The 22,637-nt window shown below is 43.5% G+C and overlaps 2 protein-coding genes across 3 annotated transcripts in view; one reads left to right on the forward strand and one right to left on the reverse strand.

Annotated features, from left to right (window-relative positions):
- The window catches only part of LOC105684171 (semaphorin-5B), a 65,787-nt gene extending 50,657 nt beyond the window's left edge, over nt 1-15,130 (reverse strand). Inside the window, exon 1 of one of the 2 annotated variants that reach the window (XM_012397331.3) lies at nt 14,644-15,130. The gene's annotated coding sequence lies outside the window, so the exon portion shown is untranslated. Of the gene's footprint in view, nt 1-11,025; nt 11,466-14,643 lie in introns of those variants that run through there. The other variant, XM_020851286.2, reaches the window with a different exon arrangement.
- A 4,628-nt stretch (nt 15,131-19,758) lies between these two features.
- Nucleotides 19,759-21,471, forward strand: LOC105684164. Its single transcript, XM_012397323.3, has 3 exons — nt 19,759-20,035; nt 20,595-20,881; nt 20,970-21,471. The coding sequence occupies exons 1-3, from the start codon at nt 19,998-20,000 to the stop codon at nt 21,314-21,316; spliced, it is 672 nt and encodes a 223-aa protein (XP_012252746.2). The 5' UTR covers nt 19,759-19,997; the 3' UTR covers nt 21,317-21,471.
- The last annotated feature ends 1,166 nt before the right edge of the window (nt 21,472-22,637 follow it).

Consider the following 22,637-nt stretch of genomic DNA (forward strand, 5'->3'; position numbering starts at 1 on the left):
CTTCGCACCGCGCAACCTCCGCGTAAGTTGTATCCAAAAGACAGACCTCGAAGAAGAAGAAGAAGAAGAAGACGACGAAGAAGAAGAAGAAAGAGTAGGGAGACTGGCATAACGAATACGAAGGTGCGGTATATTACGTACGACACGCACACGCGCACACATATTTTTCGTACGTACACCACCAACGATCGCACTCATACGCAAGAGTTTTATGGGAGCGAGTCGCCCTACATGGTAACATGCCCTCGGTTCACCTGGTGCTGCTATAAGGCCCTTGATCGCGTATCCCCGCATGTCTCTCTCGAGACTCGAATCCTCGATTAAAATTGTTGCTTGTAAATGTCCCAGCAAAAAAAAAAAAATGGCGTTTCGAATCGGCGAATGCCTGTAGATAAGGGGGAGAGGAGAAAAAAAAAATAAGAGCGTAGCGAAGCTATCGATGTTTTCTCCATTCTGCACGGGTCAGATTTTTGGAAGCTGATGCATCGAGCGACAGGTTTCTTAATATTTATACGCGTTGCGTCTACCTCCCGAGCGTCGTCGCCGAAAAACGAAGTATGGTAATATCGAATGTTTATCTTTCTATCCACGCCCGACGCGCATGGATAATTATTAGTCAGCTGCGAGCGACAGACGCACACGAGTCGAAAAGGCAGAAGAAGAAGAAGAGGAAGAAGAAGAAGACGCCGATGAGGAAAGAGAAGAGGATGGCGGAGGACCCGCGGCGTACGGAGTCGAGAACGTTGATTTGTATCTGTACACACTCGACGACAATCGCGCGAGCTGTGTTTTTTAAGACGACGTAATGTACGCGTCATATATTCTCCGACAATTATAATACTTCGAACAATATTGACGCTCTGGTCTACGTTCTTCCAGAAAGAAGAATCCAAACCCTCGAGGAGTTTCGGTCGAGCCTCGTCGATGCGACGAGAGATTTTTTTTATTTTTTAATTTTTTCAGCCGGTTTTCCAAACTTGAAACGCGTGCGGATATCTCTTTTGCCGAATCAGGTGATTTCGATGGGATATCGCGTCTTCGCCCTTCGTCGCTTCTCGCTTTTATCGCAAAATGAAATCATCGATCCCCAACTTTGGAGCGATGAGTAAAAATACTCGAGGTGACGTGGACCTGCCCGGAAAAGACGCGGAAAAGAGAAAAAAAAAATAAAAAAAACAGTTGAGATGAGGCATAGAAACGAAAAAGAAAATTGTGAAGGTATAATGACCGCAAACCTGCGCTCTGGACTTTACAAAGAAGTTTCGAGAGATGAGGAGGTAAAAAAAAAAAAAAGTCTCTTTCATTGGAGAAAACAGAAAATGACTTTATCCGTCGTTAGATCTCTTTCGTGTGGGCGGTTCCCTCGTACACGTTCTTCGCGTCCACTAATTCTTCTTCTTCACGTTGGAGCTCTTCGTTAATACTATAATTCCGATAAATCACCGATACATCTTCTTCTTCTTTTTCTTTTTCTTTTTCTTTTTCTTTTTCTTTTTTCATTTTAATTTTATTTCATTCTTTTTCGTCTAACACATTTCTTTGCCTTCCTTTTTCTCTCGCTTTATTTATAATCTTCTCTGAATTCACGGCGCCACGAAGTTCAACGATTCCTCCTCCTCCTCCTCCTCCTGGGCCCGTCGAGCTCTCGTCAAAGTCCCTTTCTAACGTAACGGTATGAATGTCCCTTTATACTTGTATGACATGCAACCTACCCGCGTGGCAGGTACGAAGCAAACAAGTCATTCGGTATGCGATGTCGATAAGCCCCGTTCCTGCCACGCGGGACCCTCGAGGCGCGTGTCCACATCGCAAGGTGGTTTCAACGTCTCCCAGACGACGACGGGAGGACGCCCGCGGACGCCCTTGATCGCTTGAACTCTCTCGCCTCGCAACCGTGATTTATTAATTCGTTCCTGATTTCCTTCGTTTTTTTTTCTTTCTTTTTTTACAATTTCCATTAATCGAGGAATACACGCGTACCTCCCGCACTAATTACGTCTTCGAAACTCGAGAGAGGGAATTCATCCGAACTGAATACGCGGAGGGACGACGCGTGGAAATCTCCGCGCGCGTTAGCCGCCGCACTCGATAAAACGAGTAAAATAATATTTGCAATTGCGCAAAATGAACGCGATAGGTTGTATCGCGATAGTTATTAGTAAACACGAACAGAGTGAGACGTAATACACGTATTGCGTGTTGGTACGAACTGCAATGTAGTTTTATGCGAGCTGGCTATACTCGACGTGCGCGAAAAAATAAACTCGCCTCACGGGCAGCTGCACTGCCAAAGAAACGACGCATTCGTAAATCATCGTCCTCCCCGGGATGAATTTTCTCTTCCGTAAGCTTTTTACACGAAGAATTTGACGCGGACGAGAAGCTAAAGAAAAAAGTCAACCCTTAACACACTTTGTACTCGGAGTACGGCGTATTTCATTTACGGACTGGCTAGACGCGTGTACGCACGGCCGATTTACCGCATCGACGTTACGAAGTGTTCTGATTATATCCCTGGAAGAGGGGGAGAAGGAAGGTAAAAAAGAAAAAAAAAGAAAAAGAAAAGAAAACTCGTCGAGAAGCGGAATGTACAAAAAAGGCTAAACGAGGAAACAAACTAGCTGCCTGCAGCACACATGTCCAGATTTATCGACTCGTGGGAAGGTCCTTAACGAGGTGTGATTCTTATTCCGAGATTTTCTCTTTCACGAACGAAAAGAAGATTAAGTCCGTTTTTTGACCCCGGAATAAGAGAGAGAACTCCGACAATCCTCGATTTCTCCAAAGTTCGGGGGGCGGGAAGTCCGGGTGGAAAAAAAAATCACGTCACTCGAACGGAGTTGCTTCTATAATCGCCGTCGAGATGAACTGCGATGAAAATCAAGCAAAGCCTGCAGAGGTCGGATTCGCCGGGTGTAACTCGATAGTTTAATCACGCGGTTGATTTGAGCTTCTCTCTTTCGTTAAATAGCGAGTAATAATGAGTGAGATTTCCAAGTAGTGTAGAATAAGAATAATGAGAGGCAGCGGCATCTCGTAACTACGGCAAAGCAATCTAAAGTGCAAGTAACAGCTCCGATTTAATAAAACGACCACCGTTGACCCGTCGTTATTAATTAATGTAAACAACTTCGGTACATGCAGATTATGCCGCCGACACTCGCACGTGGCTTTGCACGTGTATATGTATACGTACCCCGTTGAACGTCGAGAGAACGAGGGAGAGCCCATTATTCATAGAACGATACAAAGAGGCATCGCATCGGGAATTGCAATGAATCATATAACCTGTCCACCATATGTGATATTCGCAATGAATATTTTTTAAGGACTACCTACATCATTTTCTTATTACACTTTATTATATGGGAGTGTGTTTATCCGACTTGTGTTGCTCGTGATATTAAAAAGACAACGCCGCGGACGGAGCTCGCGAGTACGATCGTTGTGAACATGCGAGATGTGAGTTCGCACTTGGATAAGACGATACGGACTCGTTGTTTCAATTTATTTTCATCAAATTTCTGTTAACTTTTCGATTTGTTTCTCTCGTACGTCAGAATCCGCCGGTTGAATTCATTTATCTATTAAATTGATCGAGTTATCGCCGATTTTTCGATTTTTGGACCAGAAAAATTGAGATATCTCGATGGGAAAAAATCGTAGCTCAATTTACTCAACGGATTCATGTTCCGAGGGTCAAAATACGTAAGAAAAGTGCCATACGATCGATTTTAAAAAATAAAAATTTTTGGCCAAATTTTGAGATTTTTCCAAGGGGTACCCCTTACGATTTTTTCAAATTTTGACCAAAAATTTTTATTTTTAAAAATTGATCGTATGGCACTTTTCTTATGTATTTTGACCTCAGGAACACGAATCCGTTGTCCAAATTGAGCTACAATTTTTTCCCATGGAGATATCCTCAAATTTATGCCAAAAATCGCGAAAAATCGCGAAAAAATGGGGATAACTCGGTCATTTTTGCAGATAGATCAATTTTTCTTTCGGATTCGGATTCCTGAGCTCAAATTACATTAGGATAGATCAAAAAATCAATTTTTTATTTTTGACCCGAAAAAGCTGAAAATTGGCGATAACTCGGTCAATTTTAGAGATAGATCAATTTTTCTTCCAGATTCGGATTCCTGAGGTCAAAAACCATCAGAAAAGGGTAATACGGACGATTTTTGGGATATTTAATTTTTTGCTCAAAAATCGAAAAAATCCAAACGGGTACCCCTTGGAATTTACGCGATTTTCGACAAAAAAAAAATATTTCATATGCTATTCTTATGAATTTCGACCCCAGGAATCCAAATTCACAAGTTAAATTGGTCTATCTGTAAAATTCATCGAGTTATCGCCAATTTTTCACTTTTTGAAGCAGAAAAATTGAGATATCTCGAAAGGAAAAATTCGTAGCTCAATTCGACCGTTGGATTCGTGTTCCTGGGGTCAAAATATGTCGGAAGATTGTTCTACGATCGATTCAAAAAATACCTGGTTGATTTTCGGCCTGAAAATCAATATTTCGATTCGTGTTTCATCTGGTATCTTAACGTATTCTGATCTCAGGTATCCAAATTCACTGTTGTGAGTGAAAGGTCGGATTAACACATTATAAAATAATCGTCCAAACAACCCAAAAAACATTCGATTTCGGGCTCTGTAAATCGCAAAAAACCCCTGAAAATTTTCGCATTCCTCAGAAGAAGCCCGAGCAACCCGTGCACCACGACATCACTAGCCAACTGACATGACTCATTAGAGGAAAGATATGAATGCGGATATACATTTTACCCATAACAAATAGCTACGCTGATACGCAACTGATACGTGTGAATTTTTCGCACGAGTAACCTGAAAAATCATTTCGTGGATTGGTCACGGATGATTTTGTCTGATTTCAAACTCGCCAATTTGCGGTCACGTTATTCACGTTATCGCATCGGTTATAGTTTCCAATCCGGATCTCTGTCGACGACAGAAGAACGAAAGAGAAGAAATACCATTCCAAGAAACTCGATCGCTTTTTAGTCGCCAAAGATCGACTCGGACTTTTTCCAACCATCGAGCTTTACTTTGAATTACAAATACAAAATGGCTAATAAAATTATCCTAAAAGTTCGCTCGAGCACTTCGTCAGAATATCCGTCGATATGAAAAAAAGCTCCCATTACGATTTCCCATTTATATAGCTTCGCCGGCCGTTTCGAAATCGTGACACCGAGTCGCTTACGGAATTCCTTGTCGGAACGAAACGCGTCGTTCGAGTTTGCGAATTCAATTCCGAGGTGCTCCGTTGACTCGGAATTGCCGATTTGTATAGTTTCTTGTAATTCTTGAGATTCTCGAGGTCTGCAGTAGATTCGCTAATGGGAGTCCTCGGTTATACGGTATTAATGGGGATACCTGAAGTGCCTCGGTCGAATAAGAACGAGCGAGCGAGCGCTGCAGCTGCGACACGGGCAAAGTTTGAAGAGCAGGAAGCGGACGAAGGAGATAAAACGAGAGAATAAAAGGGGGGGGGAGAAGAAAAATGGAAAAGGGCGAAACTGGGCCACGTACGGCAATCCACGCTTACACCATACCGCGTTTAGTAAACACACGCATACGAGTCGTTTCGTGAGACGAGTTTATATTATACCGCATGGTAGATCCTCGCGCGGTTTTTATGGCTCGTGGTTCACGGTTCACGGTTTATTCGGTGCGCGAGTATACGTACGGTATACGAAGAAGACTTCGCACCTCCGTTCGTCCGTCGTCTTGACGTTGCCAAGAGTAGTTTCGATGTTTACACTCGGCATAGCGTTAGCCAAACGAACGCGTTGATTGCGGAGAGTGGAAAAAAGAACACGTTGAGTAGGGATGAGTTTTCGGAAGAGAAGAAAAAAAAAAAACCGAAGAAGTCGAGGGTGGTAGTCGGCGGTGACGCATCGCCGCGCGTTGCGTATAGCTTTCCACGTTTTCCACGTTTTTCACGCTTTCACGCTCGAAAGCATTTCGGGGGGGGGGAGGGGTTCGACGAGCGATCCGCGTAAGTGGAAGGTGCCAAAAATGTGGGACCCCGTTATCCGATCCCTCGGAGGAAGCGAAGCCTTCCCGGTGTACATCCATCCATTCCTCGGGCAACCGTCGTACGGCGTTACGATTAACAAAGTCGAACGTCAAACGGCGCGCGAATGCGAGGGGCGTAGAATATAGTTGATTATAAAAAAAATTTACCATCGAGAAACCATTCGCTGGTCGTTAAACGGAGAGGATCGACAAAAAAGGAAGAAATTAAAATTTCTTAATTACACATCCGCGCCCCGAAGGGAAACGCCCTCAATCTTTGCGCCGCGCGAATATAAGTATAACAACCTTCCGTCTCGAGTATCTTATACTCGTGTTTTTTTTTTGCCACATTTTTTTTTTTCGTACGCCCCGCTCATCGTGAATCACCGTTCGTCTAAGACGATTTCTTCTATTTTTCTCCATAGCGATGGAATGAACAAAAAAGAAAAAAAACATCACAAAAACAACAACCGACGGATTGAATCGTGAAAGAAATCGGTGCCGAGTAGCGAATTCGAGTGTAAAATTCGCAGTACGAAGTAGGGAGATCATCTCGTCGATAAAAATTTCGTTCTTGGCCCAATTATAAAAAATATCCACGTCGAGCGAGCGAAGAAAATGAAAGAGAGAGAGAGAGAGAGAGAGAGGGGGAGAGAAAAAAATGTATGATTATAATATTAGGAGATGCGGATGATATCTTCTCGGGATCTTCGTAATATCGAAAGTGACAAGTGAATTCATCGGTTACAGTCCTCCGCGCCGCACGCGGTCACGCCATAAGCAATCGAGCGCAAAAATGAGGTGACAAGACACCTGACCGTGGCTGATACGCGATACGCCTGTATTCGCTTCTTATACTCGGTCGACTCGGTCGACTCGGCGGAGGTTGGAAGTAAAACACCAATTCACGACACACGTGTGCGTTCGATACACACGTAGATGAATTTAACGAGTAAAATTCACGGACCGATGCCCGTAAATCTAACACACGCAACCGGTACTCTTGAGGAGTCTTACGTATATACGTATATTTGTACCGCACACGATTATGTGCGGTACCGGACGACGAACGCAAACGCGCTGAAAGTTGATAACGAGCTAGGCGACGTGCTGTCTGGCACATCATCGCAATAATCTTTCGGCCTTCGAACCCTCTCGACGCGAAATTGCAAAATTTAGAATCGCGTTGCGCGGAAATGAAGAAAAAAAACGCCAAATCATCCCAAATCAAAAATCGGGATCGAAATTGATTTTTTATCGTACACTCGATTTCGTTCCAAGAACGCGTTTCGACATTTTTTATGAAACAAAAAAAAAAAAAGAGAAAAAACGAAACCACCACCCACGTACGCGATTATCATTTCCGCGCAATGTTTAATTAAGGCTCAGTCGCGTCTGTACCGCGCCCCAAATATACGTTCGTACGTCACGAATAAGTGCGAAGGTCCTAAAAACGAAGGGAGAAATTTGAGACACGTATATCGGTACCCATATACGTGAGTTCCATAGTCCATCGGAGCGGAAAGATGGGCAGTCGTTTTACGATTAACATAGGGTAACGGGCTGTACGATATACGCGATTATTACGTCAAGTTGAAGAATCTTTATTTTATTTTCGTTTGATTTTATTTTTCTTTTCGAATTCTTTTCCAGACAATTAACACGTGCCGCTAATTGTAGGGCGTTAATTATCTCCGCCCACTCCGCGGGCATATCTGCATCATCGGTTGCGCAACATACAGTACAGAGGTAATGGGTAGATATGTATACCTATGTCCATACATCCGTACGTATGTACGAGTAATATACCTGCGTAAGAATCTCGATAACGGTATACGCTGTACAGGTAGGTGGTACGTAACACGTGAATCTATATGTATATGTTATAAAGTTTAATCTCGCGCAAACCAGAAGGGGATGCTTCCGTAGTTAATTCGTATACATATAAGCGATAAATATGTTGAAAAAACTTAGGATACCTACCTACGCACGGTGTACGTGTCAAAATCTGTTTGCGAACCCCGCGAAACCGTTGGCCAGATAATTGGTTGGTACATTATCAAGATTCGCGACAGCGTAGTACGGTCTGATTAGGTATACATAGAAATGATTTTTGTACTCGTGACCGTTAATCGCGTTTTTGACGTGCGTTGGGAAACGAGTGATTAGATAAGGCACCGAAAAAATAAGTTTATTTATCTCATTGTCGCTATCGTTATCGCGGTTGCTTCGATCACAGGTCGATATAATAAGGTCGAATTCTTGCGAAGGACGTGCGGTGAGTATGCAACGCGGGGCGTACGTACATTTCACATTTTTTTCTTTTTCTCATTTGTTGGAGAACAACGTGTTGTACACATGTTTCGTACTTTACATATATGCATTTAATTACCTTCAGAGGAGACACGTGTACATTCGTACGACTCGGTCAAGAGTACGTATATAATGTGCGGTACATAAATATACATTTGCGAGCATTATACAAATTCATGCAAATCTTACAATGCCGATTAAGAGAAATGATTCTTTTTTTTTTTGGTTTTTCACAAATTCACACCGCGTTTTATTCCATTTAGAAAATCATCCGTTCGTCGATCGTGGCCTACAGAATCGATGTGCCTCCTTCGTCCAGATATACGTATTTCAATGCCGAGCTATGAAGCAAAAGAAGACGGTCTCCACTCTCCTTTTTTTTTTTTCTATTAATTTTCGCGTCCTCGCGCACGATTGTTATTTCGTTGGCAGAGATTCGGTAATAATTATTCCATTCTATAACACGTTCATTGTCATTAACAAACCCCTCATTATTACGTATCTGTTTTACATTTTTTTACATACGTCCTCCTCGCGTTGCGCTACGTAGGTAAGGAGTAAATTACAATTGCGCGATTGTTCGGTGTGTATATTCGTTTTCACGCACGTAACATCTGTATAGGAACGAAAATAAGAAGAGAACGAGAAACGTGAAAATAAAAAGTCGAGAGAAATAATTTCAAAACGTCACCGCTGCAGAGGCGCTTCTAGGTACGTGTACGCATACGTGTACCCTACCAATGAGTTCGAACAATTTTCGTATAATAATACAAAGAACTCATTGTGACCGCGATGTTCAACGGGGAACACGAAGAAGGGCCGGTAATATTCACGGGGACATACAATACGCACGTTTACACAGAAACTCGATTCAAGGCTCCAATAATAAAAGCCAGACTCCAGATAACATAGGCCAACCACTGTTCTCCGATATACACCGAAACTCCAAGCGCAATAGTCGAAGATCTTGGATCAAGGCCGGGCTGAAACCGGTACCATTTTTTTTTGTCCAAAAATCATAACGATAAATGATAGACACCAGAAATGGCGATGATTCGACGCTCGTCGCCTGTTTCCATAATACCGGTTGCATTGCGAGGTGTAGGTGAAGGTCATCGTGAAACGCTTGGGTACCGGAGTCGCGCGATTACGAAGGTCGCACCGTACTCCGGTGCGACGTAGATACAGTTGGATGATCCCGAATCGGTTCAGGGTGTACGAGAAGAAAAGAGAAAAAAGAATACTGGGGGTCGCGTCGGCGGGTCGAAAATCATTTTTCATGTAACCCGCCGGCGTCGAAGAGTCTCACGTCGTATCAAAACGATCACGAGGACCTACGCGGGGGAGATGGTCGGTATTTAATAACTCTCATCCTGCGACGACGACGGTTATCGTCGTCCCGTGTGACGTTTGTTGTAAATTAAAAAGTCCGGACCGCGGTACGTCAGAAAGGGCTATTTGATCGCCGCTCGACGCATCCCACGAACATATAGGGGCTCCTCCTCGGATTCAGTCAAGGGTACGTACGTATCGCGCGTACGTGCGTGATATCGTCTAGCCATCGTTGGATCAAAAATACGTATGTCATGTAGAATAATTTGATACCCGCAATCCGCCGGTATTATTCACAACGTATGTATCGTGAGACACGTTGATACGTCTTACTCGAACGAATCAAAGCATGACTGTATAAAATATTGGAGAATTAATGGTGGGACATAATTAATGTCGAGAGATCGTATAATTAATTTGTTAACAAGCTTGTATTATAATATACGTATCACGGATACGTAGTTTAGAACTATAAGTAAGTAGCGGCGCACGTACACTGCATCTGCATGACCGCTGGGTAATTATACGATACTCCGTGTCAATTAACACCGCGTACCTAATAACGCTTCGGAACGACAAAAATTTTTACGGTACATTTGACCTTATAATATCAATTAGCATGCGTATCTCGCGAGTTACCCACATATTTATAATTGGTGAAAATATCTCTAATTGTGAGACGGTGGTCGTCGACGCAACGCATACACCACGCTACGTACAAGATTTCTTGTTTCTTCTAATTTTTTATTGATAAAATATTTAATTTTATTGCTCAATAAAACGGCTGTATTCCCCCTTTTTTTCTTTTAACATGGAAAGTCGAAATGGCTCGACGTTAGACGAACGCTGGGTTACGGTGGCGCGGATATACGCGTATATATAATATACGCGTAAAAAGCGTCGCGGCGTGTATAAACTGCAGCCTTGCCGGAGGCGAGAAAGTACCACCAACGTTATAAGTCGCGTACGTATTTATAACTATACCTGTATAGATACATACATATACACGTTTACGCGAGAGGTGCTCTCCCGTGCAGATAATATACATAACGTACGTGTCTCTTTGATTCGATCCGAATACAAGCGAGCTTATTCGCACCTGCGAATAATTATCAAACGAAAATCCGACGCGTATGTTCGACGCGCGACTTACGCGTCGAAGGGTTTCCCACCCAGGGGTGTGTAAAAGTGGCGATAAGGAGGAGTCGTCGTGCATGCCGAGCGGATGAATCGCGAGGGCCGAGGTCGATGAGAATGAGAATGAGAATGAGAATATATATATAAGAGTGTATTTAATATAAACTGTGTACAAGAGCGTACCGTGTATCGTCGTCGTACGCGCATGCATAAGCGCCCGGCGGGCAGACCGTCCCGAGCTCCGTCCATATAGGGAGCGCGCCTTCCTTCTTCGCGTTTAGCTGTTACAAGAGTCGCTGGGTCGTCGCGACGCGGCCCCAATTCTCACTTATTACACCGCGCGCACATACACGCCTGGTCGGCTGCTGCCGTTTCTCTACCGGGATACGACTGCGAAACTGTTTTGAAAAGTCGTAGGCAAATCTGGTGAGCACGTGGTGCCCTGCCCCCGCCGTACGTGTACGGCGTTGGTCATCCGGCGTAGTGGCGCGCACTTTCATATGTGAATTGTGTATATATTTTATAAGATCGGCCGAACGAAGTGGGCGAGAAACATATCGGAATACGTTATAAGTACCTATATGGTCAGCTGTTCGTATCGTGCGTACGGATTTCATAATATTTTGATTATCGATCGAACTGGCGGAATTCGCGAGACGAAACAACGATCGTGAGAAACCAAAAACTGTTAGCGGTTCGCGTTTTTTTTTTTTTTTTTTTTTATCCACATTTCGTCTTACGTAAGACACTCGAAAACTCGACCTTCCTAGATTCAATGTTTGGATAGTTTTGAGTTTCGTCCAGTATAATAATAAAAGAATCGCCAACGACCCGGAATTCTAATAAGACGAGTCTAGGTTGTCGAGATCGCGTATGACCGCATGTGAGAAAAATAAGAGAAAAACAAATAATCACGCGGTCAATCCGAGAATGGCTAGACGCTTTCGGCGATCAATTTTTTTCTTCACACAACTCTTTTACCGTACATGCGTACCGTGCCAACGATTCTAATTGGACGGCCGTTAATCCAAACTTTGGCCTCGGAGAATTTATCATTGCAGAATGATTATTACAGTTTTCGTACGAACGATATCTCACATTCGCGTATACGCGGACAGAAGATAGGAATTATCTGGCAAGATTACGTTATTTCCATACCTGGATATTATCAGCTCGTGTTATTGCCACGTAAAGACGGGTGGGTAAAATAAATTCATAGCGTAATATCGTACGTAGCTTAGGTATATATCTCGAACGTGTATATTTAACCGATCGGAGTAAATGTCGACGTATGGATATCCGATCACGAGGATAATCACCTAATCACGTGGTTCTCCGAGCGAATGTCAGTCGTTTTTTGCCCATACGTACACGTACTCGCCTACCTTCGCGGTTGTGTGAAATATTCGCTGCGTTAGAACAATTTCACGGAGGTCCGGCAAGCGGCGATTCGTACCGAATTCGATAAACTCACCGCTGCAGATCGAGTGTGGACGGTGAAAAATTTCCAAACCAAATATCGAGAGAAAATTATTTGGTCCGTAATCTAATCCGCGCGACGCTCCGCAAACCTCTGCTCCGTATTTCGTTGAAATCCTAATAGAAAGCTAAGTTTTCAGAGGTTTCTACATCCGCGTAGCGGCGGTCGCATATATACCTATAACCGGGGACTCTACTTGGAACTTGACGCTGGCGACGGAGAATAAAGGCACGAAGTACCTGTTCCCATAATGGGTAAATCCGGAAGGGCGAGCATTCTTACTGAGATTAAACCCCGCAGCAGGTAAGTATTTCAGGGAGTTTTTCTTCCCCCCTCCCGAGTAAGGATGGACCACACGCGTCTTACGCTACACCTATACACCGAACGTTCTCGCAATGGGGGACAAAAACTTTGATAAATCTTGAAATACGCCACGAAGAAGAAGAAAGAGAAAAAGAAGACCGAAGAACGGATGAGGAAGAAAGAGGATAAGAGTTTTTCGGGGTACGTATTACGAACGCTAAGGATGACAAAAAAATAAAACGTCGTGGTTGAGAGAATATGAATTTGGTGAAGAAACACACCGTAGGTATACTACGGAGGGTATAAATAATACGTACGTGCCTTGGAATAATGCGGCGAAATTTTTCTATATTATACTTTCGGCGGTATATTTTTTCGAATTCCGGAATATAACAGCGGGGAATATAACGATCGCAAAGTCCATTGCGACCACCGCACCCCGGGATCCGCATTTCTTTTTTCTTTTTTTTTCTTAATCTTTATTCCCTGCTTTCCCCTCTTCTCGCTCTACGGGTTATACTCGTCCGATGGGTGATGATCTTAAATTTCCAAATTTCTGACTTCTAAAGACCCTTTGTATTTCTTTTTTTCCGTAAGCATGTGAGCACTCTGTTTTGAAAAATTCGTTTAGGGTCGTGTACGTAGCGACCGACCTTTCGCTACACACACAATTTCGAGGGCCTGCAGGGGTCCGGGGTCGAGCGAAGGATCCCTCGCCAGAACGGAACGGCGGGGCCCCTCCTCTTCGAGAGGATCATGGGCGTAGGGTGAAAAAAAATTTTCTTGAATAACTCTCGGGTAAAATTTGGCCCTTTTTTTCGACCGGTTTAATTAAAAGCGAGTGAATTCAACCGGCAATTACAGGGGTGAGTTGGGCGTGGCGATTGAATGTCGAAAACTCCGACGGTTTTGTTCTATTTTTTTTTTTCTTCTTTTACTTTTCAATTTTGTTTTTTTCGGTTTTCACTTTTCCCAGAATCCGAGTAAACGGCTCGTCATCGTTGGGTATAGATAAAAAAAAGAAGTTGATCCCGCGATAAGTGATGGCTGTACTCGTTTCACTAGCGGTGGGTCTTACGCAACGCGAGTACGGAGCATTCTTTCGTTCGCGTGATTAGATTACCTGAACTTTGACGAAAGAATTGAAATTACAAAAAGAAAGAAGCGGATCGGATTCTGTTTTTTTTTCTTTTTTTTTCTTTTTTCTCAAAGTTCAACCGCTGCTCCCCTTCAAGTTGTAATAATTTCTTTTCGGAGGACGTTACATCCTCGACTCCCGCCTAACAAAACAAAATTTCTTGGATAAACATTGCGCCCAGATTTATTTGTGAAAGCAATATATATGTATATATACGGAGGTTCTTATCCGACTCCGTTAGTCACGTATTTAAAATTAAGCATCGCGTGAAAAATCTGCTATCGCAATTAGCGTCGCGCTGTTCGCGTGCGTCGTTTTTTTTTCTTCTCCTTACACATAAGGTCGAAAATCCGAAGGGCGCAAACACGAGTACGAACCGTGCGCGCGGTCAGCTCATTCGTTTTTGATTGCGGGGGCAACGTTCGTCTTCGGAGAGACAAGATGATCCATTATATGAGAACTTCCTGAGGCCTGTGTTGTGAGATTATTTCATGGTAGCTGCGGAGCAGCCGCGCGACCGGCATAAAGAAGCCCTCGATTCCCGCCAGCTCGCTTTTGCCTCAGCCCCGCGATGTTCGGACGTGAATGTGTGCGGCTTGATAAATTATTCATAGAAACTACCATTGAAAAAAAAAAACAAAAAAAAAAAATACACCGTCGTCCAGGGTATATGGTCTTCATTTAAATTTCCTTCGCTGTGTTATAGACGGAATAAAAATAGTTGTTCTTTAGCATACAACCGCGCGACGTAGATCGCATAGGTCTTGCACGACAAAAATCGAATCGAAAATCGGTGAGTTTTATTAAAAATCTGACGAAGCGAATACCGATATTACTTACTCGTCATATCTCTGATAGGAATATGTTTTTGTTTACTCACCAGTGGGTCGAAAAAGTAGCAGGGTTATTTAAACCTGATGACAACTCGAGTCGAAGGTACCTGCACCGTGCGGCGAAGACATGCTCGACGCGCGACTATCTTTCGGCTGGTGTAACTCCGTTGTACATCGTTATAAATTCACAAAGTTTGTTCGAAAATTAGCGAAAAACTCCGAAGCACGATCACTGGTAAAAAAAATGCTACAAAAGTCGGTATTTTTTTACGGATAACCGAGTTTAAAGTCACCCTCACTCGAGGAACGCGCACGAAAGTTCGCTAAAAACTGAAAAATAGCGTCGGTTCGGTGCGCGATTTTACTTGGAATCGCTTCGATAATTCTTCGCGACTCGTTCGCCCGATGCTCGACGGATTAAGAACCTCGGGAATATCAAAACAAACGTTTGTTTATATCCTTATCAACGAGGTACGGATAATTTTCCGAGTGAGCTACGGCTCGTGTGGTGTTGCGCTGAGAACTGATCAGAAATCTTCACCAACCGCTCGTACAACTATCAAGTAAAGTTTGTACTACCGCCGCCAGAGCAGCACTACCTTGCCACACCGACGCCTCATGAATATCAAACTAGTTTTCGAAAACGAGAAATTCATTTTTGAACAAACCACGAATCGCCGGTTTTCAATTAAATTCGCTTCGATATTAACTGCCTTATTTTTTTTTCGCTCTCGTCGTCTTCGTCGATGCGACTGCAGATCCTTCCGAATACGATGTGAAGTGAGGAGATGCATTCGGTGGAGCAATAAAAGACGAAAAAAGAAAAAAGAAATATAAAACGCTTCGTTAACCCGGTTTAAGTTTCTCGTAAATCTTCATCGTTAATAATTCTTGCTTAGTATAATTTCCACACTCCTTCTCTTTCTCCCTCTACTCCGATGATTTAAATTTTATCCAACCAGAGCGAACCGTAACGGAATTATTCTACGGGAGATTGAATTTCTCAGAGTTTAATTGCAGGGTAGCTACTGTGCGGAGACTAGAGTATATTATTCAATCATCGCGTACAACGGAACCTCCCGAGGGACCGAGGATTCCCAGCTCTCGCCGCGTTATCCTCGAGCAAACTTATCATAATTTTTCGTATCCACAAATTTTCTTACACATAGAAAGAAAAAAGTCAATATTTTTCTTGAAAATGAAGATCGGAACCCCCCGAGCTGCCTGTTCTTCGCATCGATCCCAGTCAGATTTTATAGCCGTACTCAGGGTCCTCCAAATTGCATCCCACGTATCGCGGTATCAACGGTAGTTCGGCTTGTTCTTCAGGTTCTCGCTTATTCAGACTCGGATTAGGAACATTATCCGGATCCACATCCCTGACGTATCGAGGTCGCGGAGCTTGCACGAAAGCGTCGTCTTCGTCAGACTCCATCCTCGGCCTCGAATCCTGTGGATCAAAACGCGAAAAAATGTGTTTTTCTTTTTCATGTGGAACGAGAGAGTCATGCAGAACATTTTCAGATCGGACGAAAATCGGAACACATCCCTGATCGGAGACGCAAGGGCTCTCCGTCGAAACGTAGAATTTTATCCTCCTCGCTTTCGAAACCGAGGTGTAATAATTTATAATAACTTACGACACGCTGTACGACTAGCAGTAAAATGCTTCCGAATAATATGAACCCCAGGACGGTGTAGAACCGGTGGCTCGTAAAGCGCATGGCCATTGATCAAGTGGCTAACAAAGCTGCCGCGGTATCCGAGAGTATAGCGACAAAAATTTTTCTCGAAGTTTTACCGGGCGTAAGAATTTCTCGCTTTTGGAGGAAAAGGAAAATAATTTCGAACGACTCCCGTGCGCCGTCAAGATTCGAGCCTCAATATACTACGTTCCACCGCACGTCCCGGATGATTACGGAAAATATACTGCTGTTCTTACTCCCCAGTATTCAGCGTATGACACTCGATATCTCGGACGTATCGATAGAAAAATTATTTATAGCGAGTTGGTTCGAATTGCCCGTAGTTAATTATTCCGTGGGTCGTAAAATCTCGTTTTACATCATCGAGTGTTTTATCACGCAAGGAAAAGGAGGTACACTCGCGGTCGGAATTATTTGTTTTTTTCTCCCTTTAACGCAACGATTGCATCGGGATGTTGTAAAATTACTTCAATCGATTAATCCTATCGAACGATTTCCGTTTTCGATTTTATACGTTTCGTTGATTGAGAGAAAAAAAAAAAAAAAAATACAAAAAAAATCGAAGGGAAATTAACGGTACGTAACTCGATCCGGAGCGAAAATTCACCGACTTCACCCCGTCACCGGAAGCGACACGTACGGCATCTGATCGAAAACCCTCTTCGTGAGTTTTCGGGGGTTTTAAAAACCGGCGGATCTCCCTTTTTTTTTTTTTCTCCTCGTTTCGAGGGACCGCGCGCAACTGTTACGGGCATCGCGACGCTGTTGTGGAAGCAGAGAGAGCCCATCGATGCATATCCAATTCCGAATAGGCACGTCGTCCTTCGCAGCTACCTGCTTTGAAACGAAGCTGGCCTCAAGGAGACCCAAGCGAGGCTCAAGGACGCAGGAAACCCTTCCAACTCCAATTTCCAAGCCCCCCGTTCGTATAATCCGAAACCTGTTCTTCGGCGAGGAGTTGGGATGGGTCAACAACAACACCGCCCCGTACCGGTACAACGTATCATAGTAGGTATAGTAAAATGCCCAAATCGTCGCGGGGGCCTTAACCCACCACGGGCACTGTATATTATACGAGAAGGATACCTTTCGTGTAAACCGAAGTGGTTACAGTATTTTATAACGCTTTATAACTCTATTTCCTTTATTTCGAAATCTCCCCGCGTTACGCTATGCCGCGACCATAACGAAACACTTTATAATCTCGGTAAATTCACTTTGGCACCCGTAAATCATTCGGGAAATTAAAAATCTTTTCATTTCTCTTTCTCATTTCGAGTGTACGATCCGTTTAAATTTTTTTGTTTCTTCAATCCGAATGAAAGCAGCTGCTCGCACAGGTGGCGAATTATCACTCCGTTAATGATTCGCTGGGATAATTAGATTTACGATCGATGATTTGTTATATATATTTATAAACATAGCGACAAAACTTGGTACGTACGCGGTAACTATCCGCGAAGTGGTTGGAGGGGGACATGAGCTAAAAACGCGAAAGAAGCAACAAGAAATTAGCGGTGCTTTTTGTTCGCGTGCTGCAAACGTAATCGCATCGGGATACAGGTATATTATACATATATATATATATAAGTTCGCGAACGGTGCAGATACGCTCTTCTAATTTGCGGGGAACATTGACCTTGTAACGATCACGTGTTTTAAGAAAGGGATTGGAAGTGGGTTTCAAGGCCGGATCGACCCTCGTCCTACTACGGAATCAAAATTCGAGGAACCATCGCACTAAGGACGCGAGTAAAGGTAATACGCGCGCGCGTATACATATATACGTATGTATGTTTCGGTACATAATAGATGGGGGCGTAGATAAAGGTGGTTAGTAGCTATACGTGTCTCCCCTGGGTCTGGCTGCCCCGTGTCTCGGGTCTCTGATCCGGTCCCGGGTCTCGACTCTCTCTCTGATCCCAACTCGTTCCGTGGTCCAGACCTTCCAGCGTACGTTCGACTCGGAGGCAAGACAAATGAAAGAAAATAATGAAACAAAACCAACAGCGTCAGCATCGGCTTCGTCCCATGAGACGACGTCGATGGCCTAGGCCAATCACAAAAAGCGGAGGAGAAAAAGACCGAGAAAGATAAAAAAAATAGATAAATAAATAAAAAGAAGCGTATAACGTGAAACCGTTGCATCGCAGGGTTCACTTATATGGTCGTTCCTCGGTCACGAATGGATACGCGTATACGTACGTACGGACATACGTGTATACCTATATGTATGTAACGTGGTTATAATCTGTCATGGAAGGACGTGTGCGAGCCGAGTTTATTCTCTCGTTCACGTGCGTGTGTGATGCGTCGCTGCAGCGCGTACAACGTTTATAAATAAAAATGATAATTCATTCACTCTACTGTTTTCCCCAATAATTTCTCGAAGTTATGACGAAAATCTACGATAGCTGGGAAGCATATGTCTTGTATTTATTCAAGCCCATTTACGTGACCCTTACGACCCCTTATCTCATTGATTTTTTACCCTTTGAACCACGTCGCGTCCATTCGACCGGTCTCTCTTCACCGAGAAGATATTCAGAGCTCCGGGGCTACTTAATGAAGATTGATATCTATACCAGAGTTCGCGTCCTCGTGATATTCCGAGTGACTTTTCATTCCGTTCGAATTCATCCTACGGACGACAGATTTTTCACTCTGAGGGAAATAATGCGAGTGTCCTCTCCTAATAATATTAACTTCTTATCATCCCCTGCGATGCGGAGTATACTGGGAAAAAGTTCATCGATAAAATTTCACCTCTGATACGAACGTGAGAAAGTGAAGAAAATGGTTTTCGAATTTTTCTATTCAAACGTTCCTCGAGTTTTACATGTACGTACCTAACGCCTATACCTATGTCTTGATTGAGGAAAATAACGTATATCCGCTTGTCAGTGTCAAGGTTGCGGTTGCACCGACATTTCTCCACGGATAACGTGCAGAATTGCATTGATACTCGATTCTAGAAATAGATTTTTCCTACGAGATAAGCGTATACACACTGAATATTAATTCCTGCCGATCCATCATCGGGTTAATGAAGTATATGAAAAAACAAAATTCAATTCCGGAACGAAAACTTACGATCAATCTAGAGAATCGCGTTTTTTTTATCACAATTCTTTTCCAGAGGAAAATCTTTAATTTGTTTTTTCACAAAGTTGAATTTTTATTTAACTTTGTTTCTCATTTCGTTTCGTTGGAAAAATATTTGCTTGGGACCCCACTAATACTAACACTATATACTCGTAATTGTGCGTACGTGAATATGTTTATTTATAGCGGCGATAGCGGCGTCCCGTGTGTGCGTGCAGATTCATATTCTCAAACCATTGAAACCACATGGGTGTTTCCGTACGCACACATCCGTAAATGGGAATAACAATTTATATAGTATACATACGGTACAATGTGTACGGTCAGTGCTGCAATCGGCGCAGTACCGCGAAGCTTGGGTCAATTTAGTTCTAGTGAGATCAGCGTAAGTGGCAGTTTATTTCGTCTTCGCAGTTACAATAATCCGCGACTTCGCGACAGTCGCGATAGAGCTCGACTCGCTCCGAGGGGGAATAAAAGGCGACGTTTTTACGGGTGAAAAAATAGAGCCGTGTCAAAAATACGAGTGAAAACGGACGACAGCTGCCGGTTTATCGAATCGAACAATATTGCCCACGCGGTAAATTAAGATGGTCAAGTTCTTGATCACCTGCGTCGCTCTTTTGAGGTGAGTAATCCTCCGGTGTCCGACACCGTAAAATCCGACGATCGTTTCGTTTTCATGATCCGAAGCGATTCCTCTTCTTGACTCGTTTCTTTTTTTTTTGTTTTTCCTTTCTCTTATTACCGATCCCATCGAGCGTCCATTCAATTATGATATCTTAACAGAGGGATGAACGCGATATGGTCCAATTAGAGGATGTTCTATTCAATGAATTGGAACCACCCGATGTCTTTATCGTTGACTAAAAAGCCAAAGAGAATTTTATATCCTCATATCCGAACAAACGGTCGATCAATCAGGGTTACCACGATCCAATCCTTTTCCTATCTTGTATACCCTTTTGATCGGCGCTCGCTGGGTGTTCTCAATTCTTCAGCTTCAATCGATACCAGATTTTTTCTCGGAACTTTCGAGCACATCGATTCGTCGTAACGATGAAGTTTGCCGCCTCCACGAACGAAATGCACGTCGACGATTTTTCTCAATCGTCCGATCAAGCACCGCGGTAATTTACACCAAAACATCGTGCGATTACACAAATTTTTTCATTCTTCGTTTACAGTTCATCCGTGTGCCTCGCCCAAGGTGAGATGTACGGAGGACGTTGGTTGGACAATCTCTACGCGAATATAAACAGGATGACCAGCAATATCAACGAGAATCTGAGGAGCTTGAACGACCAAATTCAGGACGGCGTTCGACGCGGTCAAGAAAGTATAGATAACATGAACGCCAATATCCAGGAAGGTGTTGCGAATCTCAATCGTAACATTGAGCAGGATCTGCAGACCGAAGAGGAGAGGATCAATCAAATAACGGACGAGATCAGGCGAAACGTGATAGTCGTAGGTGAGAAATTCTCCGATCGACGTACGTGAGACTCCGGAGATAAGACGTGATCTTTTTTTTGTTTTTTGTTTTTCATTCATTTTTACAGGTCAAAATGGAGCCAACTCGATAAATGTGCGATCCGGTCGTGGATATCCGGGTCAGTCGATCTCGATAGATTCGATTCCGGGTGGTACGAGGACGATATATTCAGGTACAACGGGGAACGGTCGATTGTACTACAGGGAGAGCGAAGACGTGGTCATCGGGAATACGTTGTATCATACCGCCAGGGTTTACAACCACACCAGCCAAGCCATGGACGAGTACCGCTACACCCTCGATCTTGCAGATCCATCGGCGAGGCCCGTCTACCTTCCGACCAACCAAGGAAACACCATGACGATCCCTAACGGAAGATCGGAAACGCCGCCTGCCACCGAATCCGCCAACTGATGGATTCGTCGCATTTGAAAACACGCGATCGTTACTGTCTCTATTTTCATTTCGATTAAATAAATTTATGCGCTTCGTCGAAGCGACGATCATTGATGGAAATTTATACATCCATTTCCAAAGATACGAGAAAAGTAAAACTTCCGCTGACCAGATTTTCTTTACTCATTTTTTTTCAAATTCTCTCTCTACCTTGTCACACCGCCCTCGCGTATCCAGTTCCAACTTCACGGGGTAAGTGACAAGCGTTACGAGGGTGAGTGGAAAATGTAAAGTGGATCGTCATCCTCACTCGCGCAAAACACGCGATCCCAAGTTCGAAGGGCTTCCTTATTTTATTCATTTTCGGCGTCCGACGAATACCTGATTCACCTCCTTTGCGATAACTCGCCGCAGTTTACAGCGGTAGCTTCATTTCGTCGGAGTTGATGACAAAGAATCGTCACACTTCGGAGAAACTTCTCTTCGACGGTTCAGTGATACGAACTTATCAGGTTTCTGCTGCGCCTGACTAAGATAAGCCTTTTTTACCTCTCGTACCTGTCCCAATCTCCCCCTCACTTCCTCCCACCGTGCGCACGACGACCCTTCCATAACTCATCTCATGTGTATCTCCGGTGCCTTATTCCAATAATACCTCAACGATCTCCACCGTACGAACGCTAACGAGTAAAAAAATAAAAATATAATTAATACAACCGAGCCGTTAAAGCGCCGGAGAAATTAATATCAAGAAGAAAATACAAGCGTCGCACGTAAACGCGGTGATTACTCCGAGTTTAGTCCGACGTCCGGAGACTCGTTAGCTAGTTTTTGCTTTTCTTTTTTTTTTTTTTTTTTTTTTATTACTAGATTTTTTTTTTTGTCCTTCATATTTTTCGTCGTGAACCGCGACGACACCTCTCGCATAGAAATGGGCGAGATGTGGTTTTTCAATACAGTAGCTCGTATTTAGCTCGCGTTGAGTCGAGGAGGGCGGACGGTATAATAATAAGTAAAATAAGTGTCGGGATCAATGCCAGGTGTGCAGGTGGTACGCATTCCTCCGTAAGAGATCTTTTACTCCCAAAGTCACGGTCTTTCAGGCTTTCTCTCCCCATGCGTGCACCGGCATTGCATTAAATATACACACAACCGCGCGTACTTGTATACATGTGTATATATATTTCGTCTCACAAACGCGCCTCCCCGCGTATAACGTTACGTACGCGCGCGTACACGGGAACAAGCTATACGAAAATACGATGCGATGTAAAACAACGTTGCAGGTCAAGAGCCGGGGTAATTAAGAATAATAATGAAAAAACGAAGAGCAATGAAA

This window comes from Athalia rosae, chromosome 1 (assembly GCF_917208135.1).
Source record: "Athalia rosae chromosome 1, iyAthRosa1.1, whole genome shotgun sequence".
In the NCBI taxonomy this organism is placed as follows: Eukaryota; Metazoa; Arthropoda; class Insecta; order Hymenoptera; family Athaliidae; genus Athalia; species Athalia rosae.

Excerpts from the sequence above, each read along its gene's own strand:
- LOC105684164 (XM_012397323.3), top strand. The coding sequence starts at position 19,998 with ATGGTCAAGTTCTTGATCACCTGCGTCGCTCTTTTGAG. Across the intron at positions 20,036-20,594 it reads ACCTGCGTCGCTCTTTTGAG|TTCATCCGTGTGCCTCGCCC; the intron begins GTGAGTAATCCT and ends CTTCGTTTACAG. Across the intron at positions 20,882-20,969 it reads GCGAAACGTGATAGTCGTAG|GTCAAAATGGAGCCAACTCG; the intron begins GTGAGAAATTCT and ends TCATTTTTACAG.